This window comes from Pongo pygmaeus, chromosome X (assembly GCF_028885625.2).
Source record: "Pongo pygmaeus isolate AG05252 chromosome X, NHGRI_mPonPyg2-v2.0_pri, whole genome shotgun sequence".
In the NCBI taxonomy this organism is placed as follows: Eukaryota; Metazoa; Chordata; class Mammalia; order Primates; family Hominidae; genus Pongo; species Pongo pygmaeus.
The window spans coordinates 96261505-96285308 of NC_072396.2; the positions used below are offsets into that span (position 1 = coordinate 96261505).

The window sequence follows — 23804 nt, forward strand, 5'->3', positions numbered from 1 at the left end:
CTCCATAGTGTCATTGGTCTTTCTGTTTTGGTGTGTTTTTGCAGTGGCTGGTACTGGTTTTTCCTTTCGATATTTAATGCTTCCTTCAGGAGCTCTTGTAAGGCAGGCCTGGTGGTAACAAAATCCCTCAGCATTTGCTCATCTGTAAAGGATTTTATTTCTCTTTCACTTTTGAAGCTTAGTTTGGCTGGATATGAAATTCTGCATTGAAAATTCTTTTCTTTAAGAATGTTGAATATTGGCCCCCACCCTCTTCTGGCTTGTAAGGTTTCTGCAGAGAGATCCACTGTTAGTCTGATGGACTTCCCTTTGTAGGTAACCTACCTTTCTCTCTGGTTGCTCTTAACATTTTTTCCTTCGTTTCAGCCTTGGAGAATCTGATGATTATGTGTCTTGGGGTTGCTTTTCTCAAGAATTATCTTAATGGTGTTCTCTGTAGTTCCTGAATTTGAATGTTGTCCTGTCTTGCTAGGTTGGTGAAGTTCTCCTGGATAATATCCTGAAGCGTGTTTCCCAACTGGGTTCCATTTTCCCCATCACTTTCAGGTAAACCAATTAATCATAGGTTTGGTCTTTTCAGGTAGTCCTGTATTTCTTAGAGGCTTTGTTTGTTCCTTTTCATTCTTTTTTCTCTAATCTTGTCTTCACGCGTTATTTCAGTAAGTTGATCTTTAATCTCAGATATCCGTTCTTCCGCTTTATCAGCTTGGCTATTGATACTTGTGTATGGTTCACGAAGTTCTTGTGCTGTGTTTTTCAGCTCCATGAGGTCATTTATGTTTCTCTCTAAACTCGTTACTCTAGTTAGCAGTTCCTGTAACCTTTTATCAAGGTTCTTAGCTTCCTTGCATTGGCTTAAAACACACTCCTTTAACTCAGAGGAGTTTGCTGTTACCTACCTTCCGAAGCCTACTTCTGTCAATTTGTCAATCTCATTCTCCATCCAGTTTTGTGCCCTTGCTGGAGAGGAGTTGCGATCATTTGGAGGAGAAGAAGCATTCTGGTGTTTGGAATTTTCAGCGTTTCTGTGCTGGTTTTTCCTCACCTTCATGGATTTATCTACCTTTGATCTTTGAGGCTGATGAACTTTGGATGGGGCTTTTGCGTGGGGGTCCTTTGTGTTGATTTTGATGTTGTTGCTTTCTGTTAGTTAGTTTTTCTTCTAACACTCAGGACTGTCTGCTGCAGGTCTGCTGTAGTTTGCTGGAGGCCCACTCCAGACCCTGTTAGCCTGGGTATCACCAGTGGAGGCTGTAGAACAGCAAAGATTGTTGCCTGCTCCTTCCTCTGGAAGCTTCGTCCCAGAGGGGCACCAGCCTGATGCCAGCTGGAGCTCTCCTGTATGAGGTGTCTGTCAACCCCTGTTGGGAGGTCTCTCCCAGTCAGGAGGCACTGGGGTCAGGGACCCACTTGAGGAGGCCATCTGTCCCTTACCAGAACTGGTGTGCTGTGCTGGGAGAATCCCTTTTTTTCAGGATCAGCTGCTCTCTTCAGAGCCGGCAGGCAGGAATGATGATATCTGCTGAAGCTGCACCCACAGCCTCCCCTTCCCTCAGGTACGCTGTCCCAGGGAAATGGGGGTTTTGTCTGTAAGTCCCTGACTGGGGCTGTTGCCTTTCCTTCAGAGATGCCCTGCCCAGTGACGAGGAATCTAGAGAAGCAGTCTGGCCGCAGCCACTTTGCTGCACTGTGGTGAATTTGCCCAGTCCACACCTCCCAGCCTCCTTAGCACTGTCAGGGGAAAATTGCCTTATAAAGCCTCAGTAATGGTGGATGCCCCTCTCCCCACCAAGCTCGATCATCTCAGGTCAACTTCAGACTGCTGTGCTGGCAGTGAGAATTTCAAGCCAGTGATTTTTAGCTTGCTGAGCTCCGTGGGAGTGGGATCTGCTGAGTGAGACCGCTTGGCTCCCTGGCTTCAGCTCCCTTTCCAGGGGAGTGAATGGTTCTGTCTTGCCTGGGGTTCCAGGTGCCACTGGGGTAGGAAAAAGACTCTTGCAGCTAGCTCGGTGTCTGCCCAAACAGCCACCCAGTTTTTGGCTTGAAACCCAGGGCCCTGGTGGTAGAGGCACAGGAGGGAATCTCCTGATCTGCAGATTGCAAAAACTAGGAGAAAAGTGTAGTAACATGGCTGGGTAGCACAGTCCCTCATGGCTTCCCTTGGCTAGGGGAGGAAGGTCCCCCATCTTCATGTACTTCCCAGGTGAAGCAATGCCCTACCCTGCTTCTGCTCACCCTCGGTGGGTTGGACCTACTGCCTAACCAGTTCCAATGAGATGAACTGGGTACCTCAGTTGGAAATGCTAAAATCACCCTCCTTCTGTGTTGGTCTCACTGGGAGCTGTACACAGGAGCTGTGCCTATTTGGCCACCTTGGCCCCTCTCCTGTTTCTAGTTCTTGAAGGTGTAAATTTTGGTTGTGAATTTTAGATCTTTAATGCAATCATTTACAAAAAATATTTTCTTAGCACTGGTTTTCTTTATCTCATAATTTTTTTGCATTTTTTGCATGTTGTGTTTTAATTTTCATTTTCTCAAGATATTTTCTAATGTGATTTTTCTAATATTTTATAATGTGATTTTTTTGACCCAGTAGTTGCTTAAAAGTGTGTTGTTTAATTTCCACATATTTCAGAATTATCAAGTTTTTTCTGCTTTGAAATATAGTTTCATTCCATTGTGATTGCAAAAGATATTTTGTTTGATTTCATTCTTATTAATTACTATTAGTTTTATGATCACATATATTATCTATCCTGCAGATTTTTCCATGTGTACTTTGGAAAAATGTGTACTCTTTTGATCTTGGGTGATATGTTCTGTATATGTTTGTTAGATCCAATTGGTCTACAGTGTTGTTGAAGATCTATATTTTCTATTTTTTTTTTTTTTTTTTGAGACGGAGTCTCGCCCTGTCGCCCAGGCTGGAATGCAGTGGTGCGATCTCGGCTCACTGCAATCTCTGCCTCCCAGGTTCAAGCGATTCTCCTGCCCCAGCCTCCCAAGTAGCTGGGATTACAGGCGTGCGCCACTACGCCCAGCCAATTTTTGTATTTTTAGTAGAGACGGGGTTTTACTATGTTGGTCAGGCAGATCTCGAACTCTTGACCTTGTGATCCGCCCACCTCAGCCTCCCAAAGTGCTGGGATTACAGGCGTGAGCCACCGCGCCCAGCCAAATGTCTATATTTTCTTACTGATCATCTTTCTGGTTCTTCTAGCCGTTATTGACAATGGAATATTGAAGTCTACTATTTTTGTAGTACTGTCTCCTTTCAATTCTGTTAATGTTGGCTTCATATATTTAGAAGCTCTGATATGTAGTGCATGTATGCTAATAATTATATATTTTTGGTGAATAGACATTTATCAATACATATTGTCCTTTTTTGTCTCTTGTAACATTTTTTGGTGTAAAATCTATTTGCTTACTATTAGCATAGCTATCATTGCTTTCTTTTTGCCACTATTTGCATGGACTATCAGTTTTCACCTTTTATCCATCAACCTATTTGTGTTCTTACTTCTACCATGAGTCTATTGTAGACAGTACATATTTAGTTCCTGGTTATTCATTCACTATGCCAGTGTAATGTCTTATAATGTCTTATAATTAAGGTGTTTAATCCATTTAAATTTTAAGCAATTGCTCATAGTCAGGACTTACTATTACCACCATATTATATTTTTAAAAAACTCTCTTTCTTCTCATATGCACCACAAATTGCATCTGACCTTTTAGAGTATAGGTGACTTTTCTAATGAGATTCAGAAAACAATTTCCAGTTGTCCATTTGGCATTTCTACCTGTATGTTCATTACTCTCGAAGTGATTTAAGTAGGAAAAGAGGATGCTACCTTTTAAATTTGTTTCCATTATTTAACTAGAAGAGTTTGTGCATTAAAACATTATACTCCTCAGACATGTCACTTAACTCAGGTATTATGGTACTCTCTTTTGCAAATGTGAGTCCTCAAAAATTCATTAGTGGACTTTTAATTCAACAGATATTTATTGACTTTTACCCGTTACATTCTTGGTATTGTTCAAGGTACTGAGTATATCACAGTGAACAAGACAGAGGAAAGCTTCTGCTCTCATGGAGGTAGACAATAAGCATAATAAATCAGTAAGTGATATAGTGTATTAGAAGATGTTTATGTGCTGTGCATAAACTAGATAAGTGTAGGTTGGAATAGCAGTGCCACTTGGGGGTGGGTGATTTGATGGCTTTTGGGTAATAAGGGTTTAGGTACTTTTGGGTATATAAGGAAGACAGATTTGGATCATAGTGCCAACAGAGGATCTATGAATGAAATTACCATAATTATATTATGATATACAGATGATATTTGAATTTTCTTTATAATGTAAGAAATGAATTATATGTCTATTTTATTTATTTATTGAATATGATTCCTAGCAACAGATAACTAGCTAAATAAACTGCCTTTCTCTTAAGCTAAATGCTAATTGAAAAAGAAATTAAAGCCAGAATCCATGTATTACAGTGAGGAATTCATGACTATCAATATCAGGATCTCCTTTCAGAGAGCATCACAAAAGTGTGCTGATAGACATAATGAAGGAAAATGAGGAAAATAAAAGATTCTTAGGGGAGGGAATATGCTATTTTTTGTGATAAGCAACTCCTGTTACTTCTCTTTGATCGGTACAGGACTATAATCTAACCCTCAATTTTACCCTGTTTTGAAGAATATGTTTTAAAGTGAGCTTAAATAATACAATATAAAAATTGACTTCTTCAAGTGGTGAGAGCACTCAGAGACGCGGCGTGGAGCTGGCGGGTACCGAGCGGGTGCCTCAGTCTCCTTCCCCTCCCCTCGCCTGGCCTTGCCGTCTTCTCCCCGCAGATGGACCGGAACTATGTGATCCCGGAAGTTCTAGGGCCTTTGCTGTGTGTGGGATAAATGGTCATGGCGGAGGCTCCAGCTCCCGTGACAACAGCCACAACATCAGGAGCAGGAGACGCAGCGGCAGCAGCCACAGCGGCCTCACGCACCCCGATCCCCACAGTCACTGCCCCATCCCCAGTGTCTTATTTGTACAATGTATTTTAAATGAGGTAGCAATGCATTATAAGTATTTAATAATTAGCTTATCAATTGTTACATTATGTTTGTCTAAAGTTTGAAAACCACTAATTTTAAGCATGTATCATTGATAGATCATCAAAAACTATATTATTAATAGAACATTTATTTTCAGCTAAATTGAAGAGACATAGCAGGGTAATAAGGCCCAGCACTTAGATTTGATTATACAATTAAAAAATTTTACACCATAAATGACTATTCATTAACTAGATTGAATCATCTGACTCAAGTTGGTATGTCAATCAAATGAATTTTCAAATGTTTAAAAATAATCATATATTCATACATTGATACTAGGAGATAAAAATATGTTTTAGAGACTGCTAAAAGGAAGGCAAACTTTTGCCCTTACTCTTAGGGTTTTTCTGCTGGATATGGGAATTAAACTGACACGAGACAGGTCGATAGAATAAATGTATACATATTTATTCAATACAAGTTTTACATGGCATGAAAGTCTTCATAAATAAGGAAATGAAGACCCAAAGACGCAGTTGGAGTTGAAAACTTACATGCTGTATTGGACAAAATGTAGTAAATTGTGAAAATGTAACAAGGCAAAGGGGTTTGGGCTAGAGGAGTTAATTGGGTAGAGTTGTGACTAAGAAGGTAAGGTTGGTTTAACAAAGTTTGTACAAATTTCCCTCAGTCTCAATTTTCTGTCCTCGAAGACAAGTTTTCTTGCCTTCCAGTACAAAGAGGATATCTTTCACATGGGAATTTTGTCTCCTGCTGTTAAGAAACAGAATGAAGGTCAGTGAACTTCTTGCACCTGCTGTTTTTCAAATGCCTTTAGCTCAAAATAATTCTCATGCCAAAGAGCATATTCTGGAATGATGTGTTTTAAAATCCTTCACAGCATTAGATTTCGAAGTAAGAAAGGAGCAGAATATAACTCAAAAGGATGCTTCTGAATCTTAAAATCTCTGAGAGAAATTAGGAAGTAGGCTTTTCTTGAATGAGGCTGAGGTATTAACCACTTTGAGTTTTTTAAACAGCTCATTAATAATCAAGTAATTATATCAGAAAGATAATTAGATTTGATCCTTAGAAATGTGCCTATATATTTTAGTATAAAACTAAAGAGTAATGCTTTACTGAATTAACTGATTTTTTAAACAGAAGACAGTGTTCAAACAAGTGAACTGTATTCATTTACTTTCATTCATCTAAATGAAATTGCATCCTATTTTTCTAAGACTTCACAGCACTCATCCTATTCCAATAACCAATTTTGTACCGTAACTCCTGTGGCAATTAAAAAAACAATAATTTACTTGCTTGTAGATGTTGCACTACAAAATGAGACATTTTAAAGACCAAGGATGCATGTTCCTATGAGATTGTTTTGAAGTTTTTATATATAATTATATTTAATGAAGTGACCGGTTATAATTTCCATGGTTTCATATAGTCTTTATGTTGTTTTTATTGCATTTTCAAAACCTCACTTTTATATTTGTCATTTTTTTTCTTCAGAAATGAATCATGGAACTGTATATTTTCCTGGCCATTTCTTTTTTTGTAATATGAATTTTAAAAATCAATAATGCAACCCTTTAAAAAACATTTACCAAATTTTAAATTTCTGAAGATTATTTTCAATTGAGTTATGTATAACTCACATTTTATCTTTTCCACCACAGAATACTGCTTCAAGTTTCCTCAGTACAAGTTTGTTATCTTAACGTTTCTCTTTTATCCAAAGGCGATTTATCCATTGTCTCCCAGAGAGTGCTCTTTGTCTCCAGATATTTGCACTTAGCATAGTAATAGTCAGGAGGACCTTTATCAATACTTTAGAATATCAAGGAAAAGTCTTTTTTTTTCCTCCTAACAAATGAATATTAGATGTGGAAGCTTCACAATATGCTACATTTCTGGTATGATAATTGACTATATTTGTTTGAAGAATGATTCTTCTGGAACGTGAGCTTTTTGTTGGTTCAGTTGAAAATAATGGAAAGATCCTCTGGATCTGAGATGTGTTCAAGTGTAATAAGCAACATTTAACAAATGTTACACTGTTGCCATTTAACAAATGTCTTTGGAATTCAATTGAGCCAGGTTTTAAAATGATAATCCATATCACCATGTGTGAAATGTAATTCAGATCTTGTTTATCCATATTTAAATTGTGTATAAAATTTATGAAAATGTCCAAAGTCTTATCAAATTGAATGATTAATTACTATCTTGAAATTATTGGTGTCAAATAAATCAGTGATTTTTGTTGATATTATGTGAATATATGGATAAGCAAACTTAGATGTGATTTCTTCATAATACATTGGCATGGCAAAATTTTTAAAATGTGCAATTAAACAATGAAAATTTATCCCAAATATTTGGGATTATTAAATATAAAATTAAAAATGCAGATTGTTAAGGATTTACCTCACTTACTTTTTAATCATTCCATTCATTTACATATATATATATATATTTTTTTTTTTTGAGATGGAGTCTTGCTCAGTTGCCCAGGCTGGAGTGCAGTGTCACGATCTCAGCTCACTGCAAGCTCTGCCTCCCAGGTTCATGCCATTCTGCCTCAGCCTCCCGAGTAGCTAGGACTACAGGCACCCGCCACCAAGCCCGGCTGATTTTTTTTGTAGTTTTAGTAGAGATGGGGTTTCACCATGTTAGCCAGGATGGTCTCGATCTCCTGACCTCGTGATCCACCCGCCTTGGCCTCCTAAAGTGCTGGGATTACAGGCGTGAGCCACCGAGCCCGGTGCATTCATTTATATTTTTAAGAATTGGTTTATGTTTATATGTATTTTCAATTATTACATTAAACATATTTGCTAGTAGTATCTAGTTAAAGATTATTGCATATTTAAAGTGTTTACCTGTTTACATGACTTTTAATATGTTTTTGTTTTTTTGTTTCTTTGTTTGTTTTTGAGATGGAGTCTCGCTCTGTAGCCCAGGGTGGAGTGCAGTGGCGCAATCTTGGCTCACTGCAATCTCCGCCTCCCAGGTTCAAGCAGTTCCCTGCCACAGCCTCCCGAGTAGCTGGGATTACAGGCACCCGCCACCACGCCTGGCTAATTTTTGTATTTTTAGTAGAGACAGGGTTTCACCATCTTGGCCAGGCTGGTCTTGAACTCCTGACCTTGTGATCCACCCTCCTCGGCCTCCCAAAGTGCTGGGATTATAGGCGTGAGCCACCGTGCCCGGCCTTGTTTTGTTTGTTAAAGGCAATTTTTTAAATAAACCGAGAAGGAAATTAAGAAATATTGATGTGCTTAGACTTTTGAAAAGCATTGTGCATATGTGAATGCATGTGCATGTGTGTGTGTATTCTTCTTACCATCAAGATATCTTCTTTTTGCCCTTCTTTCCCCTATTAGGTCTGAGATCATATTTGTAAATTTACATATCACAACATATTTTGCTGTTATTTGGATCAGAGAAAAATCTATTTCATAAAATGTACCACAAACTGACATGTCAAACTTGTTTTAAAAAATCAATTGCGGGGTGAGCAACTGTCTTTAATTTGAATTTATCCCGTCTCTTATGACCAGTTTCCAACTTAGAGTTTACCCTCTTAACATCGAGTTACTTGTGTTATTTTCTCAAAGTGATGTAATTGTTTTGCTTTTGCCTCATTACTGCAACAAAATTTAAATAGATTCATAAATAAGCAATTTTAGAGGAGCATGAAAACTAACAAAATTTAACAAACACACTGAAGAGATTTGATGATTTGCATTTTCACGAAGCTATTGAAGAAAAAAAATATCCAGCAGCACTAATATACAGCAAATTCATCTTTCAACAATAAGGCTAAATTAATTCTTTGTGCCATATGTCTATTAGGATTTTAAGCTGCCTGGTTGTCTGTGATCACTAAGTGAAGGTGAAGTCTAGATTAATAAAACATATTTCAAAGGCTGATGTCAAAACAGAAGCAAATGTTCGGAGTGCACTGCTCTTTCTTTAGGTAAAATAAATAGCACTTGATTCTTCCGCTTTTCAGTATCACTTTTTACAAAAATAAATAAATAAATAAATAAATCCTATACTTATTTGTGACAATAACTTAATGTTCCATTATGTTTAATTTAACATTCTTTAAATTTAAACATTATTAGCTAATGGCAGTTTTCAAAGTATCACCAGTTCTAACTTCCTGACCCTTATGTCAGTTACTAATGAGTCACTTGTGATTTACATTAACATTTGGAAACATGTTCAAAATATTTTTAAAAAACAGATAATTTTCCAGTAAGGAAATATTCTATATAATTGCCAGGTACAGTTATATAGATTCTATGTGTTAGTTACTTACTGAAGAATTGTCAAGGTGTAAGTGGAAAGGACAGAAAGGTATCATTTTGAAATTTAATAGGAACTTCAGAGAGCTAGAGACAACACTACTCTTTTAAAATTGTAAAATATGACCTACTGTATCTTGTAAGATGTAATCTTTTCAATTTGTATATCTTAAATAAACCATTGAATGCACTTCAGAAATCAGAACTTTTGGAAGGCCCATTGCATTTAACATTAGTTGAACTCAGTATTGGACCCAGAGTCATTATACTTATTTGGGAATATTTATTATGAATTAAGGTGCCCCAACACTGCAGTTTATAGAGCTCTTAAGCACAAACCTCTTTTAGCAATATTTTTTCTTCAATGCCGTGGGATTCATAGCTCTAATTTTAACAGTCCTATGATCCAACTTGTCTTCATTGTAAATAAAAGCAAAATTTTGTATTATGAAGGCTGTACCAAGCAATAATCAATTCTTATTAAATAGAAAATATGTGATTCCTTTATTCACACAAGCATATAATCTGAAAAAAATATTTTTACTGATTTTATTTTAATCCTTATAGTAACATGCAATTGTCTTAGTTTTTCTTCAGAACAGCATCACTCTAGTATGATCAAATTATCCACAGATAATTTCATATCTGTGAAGCTCTGCCATCCCACGTTTTTTCATTCTATTATAGCATGGCTATCTCTGTGTTAATAATGTCATAACTAGATCATATGTATCATTTATCAAAAGTGAGCAGGAACACATCCTGAATGCAAAATCATTCTAGTAATAGCAACTAATTAAAGTGAATTAAAAGTGAACTGATTAAACTGTATAGTTAATGGATGTAGTGGCTTGAAAATATAAAATTATATATATATATCCAAAGACAATTCATCAATTTTGCCAAGTAAAAGTGAATATATTCATGTTTCAGAATTGGTCTCTTATTTTTAAGATAATCCTATGACTTTTGAATGTTATAGAATTTAATTATTCAACAGATAACGAATTGAAATCATGATTTCTCTGACCAATACAATGTATTTTTGATCTACAAAGATGGTATACGAGCAATAAAAATCCCAGAAATGTTGCCCATAATGATTTCAAATGCCTTAGAATGATTAATATTATACATTTAGAAAGATATTTTTGTGTAGATTTATTTTTGATTTTTAGGAAAAATAATGATTTCAGTTTGAGAGTTTTTATTTCATAGTTTCACTGTAAGTTGTCTTGTTTAATGGTCCTTTAATGAGTGTCAGGGTAAGAGATGTGATTAAATATAATATTGTGGCAAAAGGAGATGTCTATAGAATAAAAATATTCTAAAATTGTTCTGATTAGGGTACAGTCTGACATCATTAGAATTTCATTACTCTAATATGATCATTCATATTAAAATGCCAAAAAAGAGTCTATTATAAACATATTTAGAAAACTTAATCAGCATTCCCAGTTTTCTCTCATACATACATATAAATATATATGTTTCTGAAATTGTCAAAGAACCATGCCTTAATCTGCTCAGGCTGCTAGAACAAAATGCTATTAACTAGGTGGCTTATAAACAACATAAATTTATTTCTCAGAGTTCTGGAGGCTAAGAAGTCCTAGATCAAGCTGTTGGCAAATTCAGTGTCTGGTGAACGCTCACTTCCTGGTTCATAGACAAGGAGGCATCTTTTCACTGTGTACTCACATGGCAGAAAGCGTAAGAGATCTTTGAAGTCACTTATATAAGGGCACTAATCTGATTTATAAGGGATCTGCCCTCATGACTTAAGCACCTCCCAAAGGCCAACTTCCAGATGCCATCACATTAGTGATTATGTTTTAACATATGAATTTTAGGGTGACACAAACATTCACTCCATGGTAGACCATGTGGCTTAAATAATCTGAATCTTACTTCAGACCTACTCAAACAGAACAGAATATTTGAATTTTGAAACCCAGGAATTTGTGATGGCAGTCGCGGCTGTCTGGAGTGGCCACTGCCATGACACCAGCTGCAGTGGGGGAGGCGTTACCAGGTTTGCATGCTCCATGGAGCTTGTGGGAACCAGGAACAGGTGGGAGCCCCGCCTCCTTCTGAATTGGAGGGGTGAGAGCCTCGCCCTCCCAGGTGCAGTTGCAGGGGCCCAGCTGGGACTGCTGCCCCAGGCATCCTGTGCTCTTGGGGACCCAGGAAGCCCTCCTGCCCCAGCAGGCTTGAAAGAGCCTGCACCTGCTGCTTGGCCTCTCAGCTCTCCAGCTGCCCATTCCAATTTTGGAGCAAAGTTGAGGCCAAGCCTGGGCACTGTGGCAACCTGGTGGGATGTGTGTGAGCTTTTGGTGGTGCTGACATGCCCATGGCTGCCTCAGCCCCCTCCAGACTTTGACCACCCACAAACAAGGGAGGGAAGCAGAGGGGGTGCTGAGGGCAGCTGGGCATGGGCCTGAAGGTGCCCTTTGGCATGGACAGCCTGGGTGCCATAGATGACATGATTGATAGTGGGTGCCATGGATGACATGATTGATAGCGTCAGGAGGCATAGAGGCTTCTGCTCAGAAAAGGGCATGTCCCTGGTGAAGTCCCACCTTCCAGTCAGAGAAGACCTGAAGCCTGGGGGCCCGTTGGCCAGTTCCTCAGACCAGAGTGAGAATGTGTGCTTTTTCTGGCCTGCCTATGGCTGTCCATGGACCAATCAGCATGGACTTTCTCCCATCTCAAGCCCATAAAAACTCCAGGACTCAGTGAGAATTGGGCAAACGACAGATGACTTAACTGCTGTTAGGAGCTACCCACTCCGTGTCTTCTGAGAGGTGCGCTGTCACCCAACAAAGCATCTCTTCACTTTGCTCACACTCCATTTGTCTGCATACCTCATTCTTCCTGGACACAGGACTCAGGACCCACCAAATGGCAGGACTGAAAGAGCTGTAACACAAACAGTGCTGAAACACCACCCCCCCAACCCCAACTTGCCACGTTGGGGGTGATGAGGATAGAAGAGAGAAGAAGAGAAGAGCTGTGCCCTTTGGGGAGCCTGGATCTAGGAGCTCCCTGAGCCAGGGCTGTGACACCCTTTTTGGGGCTCTGTGCTTCCTGGCATCTCCAAGCTTCCAGGTGCCACCATGTTCCCTGGTGCCCAATTCACTTGCAGTACACTTGGTTCAGCTGCAGCCTTGCAGGGATCCAGTGCCCACGCTGGCACCTGGAGCTGCCCACCTCACGACAGCCAGTGTACCTGGTTATGCGCAGTGGCCGGAACTTGTGCCTGCTCACTTACACACCCCTCTCTTCCCTGCATCTGACTTGCCTTTGGCAGGCATGGGATCCGGGCTGGTAGTGAGACCTGAGCGCAACCTGCCAAGCCGAGTGGGTGGAATAAGCCCAGTGGGCCCGAGCAAAACTCGAGCAAAGGCACCATCGGCCACAGAGGTTTCTGTCTGGTGAAGCAACACCCCAAAGATCTTGTGACATTTGCATGATTAACAAATTAACTAGATGATTTCTACGTAGCTGATGTTTTGAAAGCCACTTGATAGCTACTGGTTGCAGTAGCTAGCTATCAATTTTATCCAAATTTACATGCCCTTATCTAATTCCCAAATGTTATGAAAGGCAACACAAGTAGTGTTACAAAAGGTCCAAATAATATATTGGAGGTAAATATATAACATTGATTTATGGGTTTTAGAGCTGGAGACTATATCTTTCTACTAGTTTGTATTCCCATCCTCAATTTAGAAATAATTAAGAAGTATATGTGTATACCTTTTTAAGAAAAATGAAAAGGACAGTGCCGTATCAATTTACTCCTGGGACCATAGCATAATGATCTTTTTTTTTTTAATTCTTTAACTTGTCAGTCACTTTGAGGTTATTTTTAATACCGTGTGTGTGTATGTGTGTATGTGCGTGTGGAGTATGTGGGTGTGGTAGACAGTATATAGAGATATTTTTGTTTGTATGGAAAATAAGTAGAGGGGAGTCTGCTTTCAGACAAAATACACCTCTGTAGAGAGATCCACAAGTAAAAGACTACAGCAACACTACAGATATTAGTTGATTACAATTCCTCCCCACAACTCCACCCACAACTATATTTACCACAGCGTTGCTTGCTACTATCTTCCACACTGGTGAATATTATTACTGGAAGATGCAACTATCTTAATTTATTATTTGATTATCTATGATGATTATAGAACTTCAATTTTTTTTAAATGTAAGAAAAGTTCAAAGGAAACATTGGTCTATTCATCTCATATTAATTTCCAGGAAGTGACACATATTACAAAGCAGCAATTGTTTTCCATGTGCTAATGAACACTAGGTAAAAAAGATGAAATAAACATGTTTCATATATACCAGAATGGGTCTAAAACAAACATGTTACCACTATCCATAAACTCAACACACTAACGAAATTGCTAGCATACTAGCCGATGTGTGCATTCTCCAATTTTATTAGGAATACATTCTAATAATTACTATTTAAAAACTGATATTTATTCACCATCATAACTTTTTGTTTCATTTTTTACTAACATTAAACAAGAAATATTTTGATCCAAGCATTTATGCAATTAATGACAATGCCAGGTTTTTCCTCTTTCGTTGTATGCTACAAAATTATTCCAACATCTAATCCAAGTCAGAAACCATGTGTTGCTTGAATGACATTTGGTTTGTTTAAAATGTATTAATTAAACAGACATGTTGTGTAACTATGGCAAAGGGAGAATTATTTTGCAAATATAAAGGAGTGACACTAGAGATGAAGCAGTGTTCTAACCAAACTTGTGGCTTATTTTATGGAAACATATTTTCAAATAACAACTAGAAAAACTTAACTATTGACTAATATTCTTAAAAATAAAATGATTATTTGGATCATATGTGATCCATGGTTCCATCATCTCCCAAGTCTATTTCATCACTGACAATGGAGTAAGTAGTTTAGGTTTGATCTTGTTAATTATGCTAGTAGACTACAGGGACAAAAATGAAAAGGGTTAATAGGATAGTAAAAGTTCTGAAAACCATAACAAATTAGGATGGGAATTATAGCCTGGAATAAGAAGACTTATACATGAGTCTTAACTATCTTCAAACACAGGAGGGCTTGTCATGTAGAAGAACAATCACACATATTTTACGTAGCTAAAGGCAGATCTAAAGAAAATTGGTGGGAACTTCTCCTTCTGTCAATGTTTTCATTTCTAGCAGCTACCAACCCTCCTAATACACACTGTGAGCTGGAGAAACAGATATCCAAGGTTGTTAAAATTAAAAATAAAAGCAGATTATGGTAGATATGATTCTGAAAACAAACTTTGTGATAAATATTTTAGGAATTTACATGCCTTTATTCCCCCACTTACTTCCTGATACGAGGTTCTTTTAGGATAGCTGAGGCTATCAGATAACTATTGGATAGTCAAGTTGCTTTGGTAATTCATAAGTTTAAATGTAAGTCACTAAATATGGATGTGGTTAGTACCAAAAACAATGTAGATATTTCTACTATTCTTTTTTTTGACTGATAATCAGGCTTTTCATTGAAACTATTGTCTATTTCAGTTTTAATATTTGGTCTTAGTGTTACTTAATGGCTTTTTTGACACATGCCAGTTTCAAAGCGTGTTAAGTTTCAATTCTGTCATATTTTAAATGTTAGTCAAAGAATTGTAGTTTCTCAAACATTCACAATATTGCTATTTCATTTGCAAAGTTCACACAACTGCAGTAATAACCAATTTAACAATTTATAAGCAATAACATTCCTGAAAGAAGCAGCTTCATCTTGCATATCTACAAATGGATTATTTCCATTCTGATTGAGCCAAAATGAATTATGATTCAAGGAAAGGAGGAAAGTTGCCTGCTTATAATGCCATGTAGTCTTCTAATCAGCAAAAAATATGTCTGACTGTGCCACACACACACACACACACACACACAAAACTTATACCATGAAAAATGTAATGGCAGAATAGTCAGAGCTAGGAGGTCACCTGATTCTGGTACAATGTAGCTTCATAAAAAGCCTCCAGCACATGCTAGTGATGTATTACGGTACTTAAAAAAAAATAGCCATGAAGGGTAAAACCCCCAGAAACATGAGAAATGAGACTATTCAAATTTTATGAAATGGAGCAGTGAGGCCGGGAGCAGTGGCTCACGCCTGTAATCCCAGCACTTTGGGAGGCTGAAGCGAGTGGATCACAAGGTTAGGAGTTCGAGACCAGCCTGGCCAATACGGTGAAATCCCGTCTCTACTAAAAATACAAAAATTAGCCAGGTGTGGTGGCGGGTGCCTGTTGTCCCAACTACTCGGGAAGCTGAGGCAGGAGAATTGCTTGAACCCGGGAGACAGAGGTTGCAGTAGGCTGAGACTGCACCACTGCACTCCAGCCTGGGCAACAGAGCAAGACTCCATCTCGAAAACGGAAAAAAAAAAAAAAAAAAAAGAAAGAAAAGAAAAGAAATGAAGCAGTGAAAACACAATTAGGCCAACAGGTCAACTGATCCATCCTGTAAAATGACTTGAGTTGGTAAAGTAGAAAGTTTTATGACTACAAATTTCAGGGCCAAGTAGTAAAGGCCTGCTAAAAAATAAAAAGGGCGGATATGTCATCTGTGAGATTTACACTGGGAATTATGATCTTCACATGGGATATGCATGTTGGCCATATAATGCACATGAAAATCTTTAGTTTCTAACCAAGCTATTTGCACATTTTACTTTATGATATATTGAGTAATTATAAATCATTTGGCTAAGAGATAGTACCTATGGAAAAAAATGCAGAAATCCTCTGACATTCAGAATGAGGTTGTTTACTATTATAAAATGTGGGAACTTGAAATCTTAAAGTATTCTTAATAGTTTGAAATTCAAAATGTTTTATATATAAATCAAAAACAAACTTGCATGTGGTAATCCTTAGAAAGTAATGACCCTACATATGATTACTCTTTCTAATCAGAGTTACTGGTGATGACAGTGAATCTAAAGGAAGATTGGGTTAGAGTGTATTAGATTTGGACTCATGGCATGTGCAAGGTTGTATAAGTAATTCTAATGAGCCTTCTCTAGCATGATACTCAAGTATTCTATAATTAGAATCACAGGGTCACCTATCTGCATGCAGCCTCTTTGGTGCCAGATTAACCTGTCCAAAATGCCACTTGCATCACGTTATGAAATGTAAAAATATTTACCTGATAATTAGTATGAAATGATGCCTTCATGAGGTTTAATGGACACAAGAATGCTGGGGATTTGATATTTAGTCTGTAAATGATTTATGTGAATGACACCAATATAATTTCTGGGTATTGTTGTGTTCTGGAATTTTGATTCATTTGAGCTAAAAATGAGGTGTGTAGATTTTAGGGAGAGGCATCCTGTGCTATTTCTCTCTGCTACTGGCAGAAAATAACTAGCTTTTCAGGGCAAATATTTATTCATGAAAACGCCAGGATTTATTTCCATCCCATAAAGTCACTATTCCAGTCAATAGATTTGTTTTAATTTCTGTGTCACAACTTCTCTGCAGGGCTACAGACAGAAATTTGTCATGAACAAATTATGACATGAATATTAATGTAGTAGCCCTTTTATACTGCACAATAATTATCTTTAACCAGCTTTTCCATATTGACAAAATTAGCCTTCCAGATCAGAGGTCTTCAAACCATGGCCTTTAGAGCCAAACGATGAAGAAGTTCAAGCAAAACATTATATTTAATAATACATAAAAGTATCTAAATTTTAAATTTTAATGCCCATAAGTACAGTTTTATTGGAACACAGGCAGGCCCATTCAGTTTCATATTGTCTATGGCTGTTTTTACACTACAACATTAGTGTTAAGTAGTTGAGACAGAGACTGTATTATGTGGCCCACAAAGCCTAAAATATTTACTATCTAATTCTTTATAGAAAAAGTTTGCTGAACCTTCAGTTTAATGGTTATAAGAGGGGTCCTAGAGGATGATTAGTTTATCATTCTTAAAACTGTAGATAAATGTTTGTTTTTTTTTAAATTATACTTAAGTTTTGGGATACATGTGCAGAATGTGCAGGTTTTTTACATAAGTATACACATGCCATGGTGGTTTGCTGCATCCATCAACCCATCATCTACATTAGGTATTTCTCCTAATGCTATCCCTCCCCTATCTCCACACCCTCCAACGGGCCCCAGTGTGTGATGTTTCCCTCCCTGTGTCCATGTGTTCTCATTGTTCAACTCCCACTTAAGAGTGACAACATGCAGTGTTTGGTTTTCTGTTCCTGTGTTAGTTTGCTGAGAATGATGGTTTCCAGCTTCATCCATGTCCCTGCAAAGGAAATGAACTCATCCTTTTTTATGGCTGCATAGTATTCCACGGAGTGTATGTGCCACATTTTCTTAATCCAGTCTATCATTGATGGGCATTTGGGTTGGTTCCAAGTCTTTGCTATTGTGAACAGTGCCACAATAAACATACATGTGCATGAGTCTTTATAGTAGAATGATTTATAATCCTTTGGGTATATACCCAGTAATGGGATCGCTGGGTCAAATGGTATTTCTGGTTCTAGACCCTTGAGGAATCGCCACACTGTCTTCCACAATTGTTGAACTAATTTACACTCCCACCAACAGTGTAAAAGTGTTCCTATTTCTCCACATCCTCTCCAGCATCTGTTGTTTCCTGACATTTTAATGATTGCTATTCTAACTGGTGTGAGATGGTACCTCATTGTGGTTTTGATTTGCATTTCTCTAATGACCATTGATGATGAGCTTCTTTTCATGTTTGCTGGCCACAGAAATGTCTTCTTTTGAGAAATGTCTCTTCATATCCTTCGCCCAGTTTTTGATGGGGTTGTTTGTTTTTTTCTTGTAAATTTGTTTAAGTTCTTTGTAGATTCTGGGTATTAGTCCTTTGTCAGATGGATAGATTGCAAATCTTTTCTCCCATTCTGTAGGTTGCCTGCTCACTCTGATGATAGTTTCTTTAAATGTTGTAAATTTTTTATATATTATGAATTTCTACATAGATCCAACAAGCTATTGACAATGTTTTAGTTAGTTTATTTACAAGAATGCAAATATAACCACCCAGTGGGTTTACCTTGCCCGCTGCCTAGACAGAGCTGATTTATCAAGACAGGGGGATTGCAATAGAGAAGGAGTAATTCATGCAGAGTTGGCTGTGTAGGAGTCCAGAGTTTTATTATTACTCAAATAAGTCTCCCTGAGCATTTGGAGAGCAGAGTTTTTAAGGACAACTTGGTGGGTGAGGGGAAGCCAGTGAGCCAGGAGCGCTGATTGGTCAGTGGTGAAATCGTACAGATTCAAAGCTGTCTTCTTGGGCTGAGTTAGTTGCTGGGTGGGGGCCACAAGACCAGATGAGCCAGTTTATCGATCTGGGTGGTGCCAGCTGGTCCATCAAGTGCAGGATCTGCAAAATATCTCAAGCACTGATCTTAGGAGCAGTTTAGGGAGGGTCAGAATCTTGTAGCCTCCAGCTGCATGACTCCTAAACCATAATTTCTAATCTTGTGGCTAATGTTCATCTGACAAAGGCAATCTAGTCCCCAGGCAAGAAAGAGGTCAGCTTTGGGAAAGGGCTGTTAGTGTATTGTTTTAAACTATAAACTAAGTTTCTCCCAAAGTTAGTTCAGCCTATTCCCAGGAATGGACAAGGACAGCTTGGAGGTTAGAAGCAAGATGGAGTTGGCTAGGTTAGATACCTTTCACTGTCTCAGTCATAATTTTGCAAAGGAGGTTTCACAAGGGCTTATTTAGTACTCTGAGACTTTAGAGTTGAAGCAGCTAAACTTTTCATAAACTTTTATGAAACTCTGCTTTTGAAGAATACAGCATTGATGATTATTTCAGTAGCTCCCTACTAAATATCTTTAGTACTAATAAACAATAGATGACTGACAGGCTAGGTAATCCATGTATTTTAGTGTCCTGTAATTCAGGGTAACATTCAGATTATGTCTGTATAGAGGTGATCAGAAGACGACCTGAAGCTTTTATTTTCCTCTTTTCACTGTGGGTTCTAGATACAAAGACAAACAGAAAAAGGGATATTGACTAGGCAAAAGCATACAAAAAGATATTTCAGTTACATTATTTCCCTGATAAATGTTTTAAATCTTAGAAGTTACATTGTGGTTTAATCAGATAAAACAGTCAATCTCACTCTTCACAGCTTCCACACAACCTAACACTCATCCCCCAAAAAACTAAAACCAAGTCTGGGTGAGGTGACTTATGCCTGTAATCCTAGCACTTTTGGAGGCCTAGGTGGGTAGATTGCTTGAGCTCAAGGGTCGAGACCAGCCTGGGCAACATGGTGAAACCCCATCTCTACCAAAAATACAAAAAATTAGCTTGGTGTGGTGGTGCGCACCTATTGTTCCAATTACTTGGGAGGCTGAGATGGGAGGGTCACTTGAGCCTGGGAGGTAGAGATTGCAGTGAGCCAAGATTGCGCCATTGCATTCCAACCTGGATGACAGAATGAGACCCTGTCTAAAATAAAACAAAACAAACAACAACAAAAACCCCTGCCTTCTGAACTCCTCAATATTACTTAGTTCCAGCAAGCTTTCTTTTATTCAGTTTATTTTCTGCTAGTACTAATTCTGCTAAGAGTTACCTTAACCAACACCACCCCCTACTCCCTCTGAGAGGCCCAAAGGAATCCTGTCTGGCTGTTACACTTACATGTAGAAAATCAGCAGACTATTTCTCATTAGAAGAAGTAATTTTATGATCAGAAACATATTCCATAAGATATATTACATATTACATGCATTAGTCATTTTCTCCTATTTTATTGAGACTTTAATATAAAAAATAATGGCTAAAAACTAAAGAAGATTCAAGTGAGCTACTTAAATATTATATGCATCTATTATATTTTCATGTATCTACCAATAAGTTTGAAGTATGATATTCAAATCTTTTCATAGCTCCATCTGAAGAAATGGCTGACTGTTAGACCTGAATTTGTGAAAACATGTGTATTCTGTTATGAAAATGCCTAGGACGTAAATTCTTGTGATCTTTGATGTATGCAAATCTCTTAAATAAACTATACCTAATTTGAAGCTTTCATGCTGCTAGTAGCTTAGTGCTTTGGTTGATCTATTGTTACATAGCAAACCATCAGTAATCTTTGGGGACATAAAAATCAATAGTCCTTCTTAATTTTTAGGTCAGGAATTTAGGTAGTATACAGCTATTTCTGCTCCACAATGACTGCTGCCTTAAGTAGGGGGTGCTCAAATGTCTGAAGATAGTTAGGATGACTCCAATAAGGCCACCAGCTGGAATGTTCATAATGGGTTCTTCATATACATATCCGGCGCCTGAACTTGAGTGGCTGGAACAGCTGGGCCTCTCTCGGCATTGTAGTCTCTTTTTATACAGTCTTTCCATGCAGCTAGCTTGAGCTTCCCCACAGTATGGCATGCTCCCAATACTCAAACTACTTTCAATGCAGCTGTTATTTTCCATGGTAAGTTTTCCAAGGGTGCAAAGCAGAAGCTACAAGGTTTGATTACAGAGTCTGTGCAGATTCAATGTGGTCTCAGGCTACTTGAAAATCTGAATATCAAGAGGTGATGTCCATTGGGGAGCCTATTTTTGGAGACTACTACATATAGCATAGCAATGCTGCAAACAAAAATGCTGCTAGAAGATCTGGTGAAGATGTTACAAACTTCTTCTTTCGGAAACCAAATGCTTCATCTTTATCTTTTTATTTGTATATATATTTTTATATTCTATTAAGAATACCATTTATGATGATAACTATAATTTGTTTTTATAATTACCATTAACTGTTATCCGTATTATGTAACTACTTTTTTTCTTAGAAAGTGAAATCAATTTAAATAAATTCCAACTCAAAATTTTGTCTCGAAGATTCTTCTAAAAGATGATGTACTTTTAGTTTTCTAAGCCTACATGATTGAATAAATTTGTGTTATTATTTACAGTTTCAGCTCACTAGCAACTTACAGATACAGCAAAAAAGTATGGTTATATTTATCCACACTTATTCAAAAAATAAGTTATTGCCAAATAATACCTAAAGAAATACATGGTAAAATTATGATTGGAATTTCTATTTGCTCAAATATGCTATAAAGCTGACTGTCTCTTGCTTTAGAGCAAGTTGACTTTCATTCTGCATCTGGCTGTGCCTTGTTTCAAAATATAATGGAAGCAACACTGCCTTCAGGTGAAGAAGGTTTGAACACAGAATTGCGTTATTCACAAAAGCCTGAAATTGTTCACAACTCAAGATAATGTTAATGTGTCTTCACCAGATAGCCGAAATAATGCATTTTCTAAATTGCAGCATTAAGCAATTATTCAGATCATATCTGAAACCCTGTAATTTTCATTCTCCCTTTCAGTCCCAGCGTCGTGTCACATTTCACCTGCCAGAAGGCTCTCAGGAAAGCAGCAGTGATGGTGGACTGGGAGAGCATGATGCAGGCAGCCTTACCAGCACATCCCATGGCCTGCCCCTTGGCTATCCTCAGGAGGAGTACTTTGATCGTGCCACACCCAGCAATCGCACTGAAGGGGATGGCAACTCCGATCCTGAATCTAGTAAGTGATACCTCTCTGGTTCCTCAATATAAACGGGCTTACTGTGTTTGCAACTCAAGCTACCATAGCCATAATAACATGGGCTAATTCATTGTGTTATTGTGAATAGTGACACATTTTTGAAAGGTAAACATACAGAATTAGATGGATGGCATGTATAAGGCAGTTTATAATATTTTAAATGTATGATCATAACTACTCTGAATGAAATTTATTATAGTGACTTTGTTAAGGCATAGATAGAATTTTCCATTTATGTACACCTGTATATTTATTTGTATATAAACAGCCAATTTATTTTATTTTATTCATTTATTTGTGAAGGTATAAATTTTTTCTTATATATAAAAATTATTTTCTAGATTTTATTTTTATTTTTAGTAGAGATAAAAACCATTGACAGTTATTTTCTTTCTGAGGAAATAAGAGATCCTGACTCCAATGTAGGAGAGGGCATCTGAGGTTTTCAGTAATATACTGAAATCACACACCCGTGCCATGTTACTGTTTAGAAAGGCATTCACATTTGGTCTTCAGACAGAAGGCACAAAATCTGTGTTTTGCAAATTCCAAAGATGTTGAACTCTTTAAAAGGATCATAGAGTTGATATTAAATAAAACTTCATTAAATGTATTATCTTGAACGTGTAGCGAACAACCTTGCTGATTTATAATTTCAGGAAATACAAAATTTGATAAGATATATATTTCTCAGAAGAGTCTTGAAATTGCAAGAAGCTACAATTTGCTCCATTTATGTTATATACATAAAAGTATGTAGGTACAAAAAAGCATACAATATATGTGAGAAAACAGTCATAGCCATAAACCAATGTGAAAAAAATGGGCCAAATACCTGGCAAAAACATAAATAAGGTAATATAAACTAGACATTTTGAAAGGTTATTTTGAGCATTATGGATTGCAGGGATGTATAATTCAAATAAAGCTTCTAGGCTTTAGAACAAAATAGCTTCCCTATCGTTGTATTTTAATCTTCTATTTTTGAAACTTCAAAAAATAGGGAAATGGATTGGCTAAACATTATAATATAATCTAAGGCTAAACATATGGAACCGATGAAAACATAACATCAACTTTTTCTCTCTACAGATGTAGATGCTATATATTATCAGTATTTTAATATAAAAATATTAGAGACTTTTGAGTCAGCAAGTTCAGACAGTCCTAAACATCTACTATCTCCATTTTCAATTTTATACTTGGAATAAATGATCAACATTTGTTCTGAAAATAAAAAATTCCCCTATACCTTGTGTCACTAAACTATCTTTAATTTACTTTGTTTAGCACAGCAAAATGACTCCTGGTAGAAATACACAGTTGTGATTATATTTACTTGTGTAATGAACTAAGAGCCAATCTCTAGTAAGAATATGATCATAAGTAACAAATATACATTAAGCAAGGGTGCCACTGATCTTTTTTACTCCATAAATCATTGTTTTAGTTGTAGGTCTATCATGGCCTGTTAAATAAGGATATAGAAATGGGATAAGTATCATTTTTATAAACTAGAAAGAGTTGGTTCATTTGTACATGACGTGTGTTACTAAGCCTCTTTCATAGAGGATTGCATAGCAACAATTAAAGAGTAAACTCAGAGTAAGCATCCCCAGTGCACATCTCACCCTGAAATAAAATTCCAACTGAATGAGACTCAAATAGAATACTGTTGACAATAATAGGAGAATTGGTATGTGTTAGAAATAGTAAAACATTTAACATTAAATATAGCTTTATTA

The 23804-nt window shown here is 37.2% G+C and overlaps 1 protein-coding gene across 2 annotated transcripts in view; it reads left to right on the top strand.

The window, feature by feature from the left end:
• Positions 1–23804, top strand: part of PCDH11X (protocadherin 11 X-linked) — an 837092-nt gene that overhangs the window by 573624 nt on the left and 239664 nt on the right. For both annotated transcript variants that reach the window (XM_063660848.1, XM_063660849.1), the window contains exon 8: positions 21840–22038. In XM_063660848.1, coding sequence (XP_063516918.1) covers positions 21840–22038 — 199 coding nt within the window. The remainder of the gene's footprint in view (positions 1–21839; positions 22039–23804) is intronic.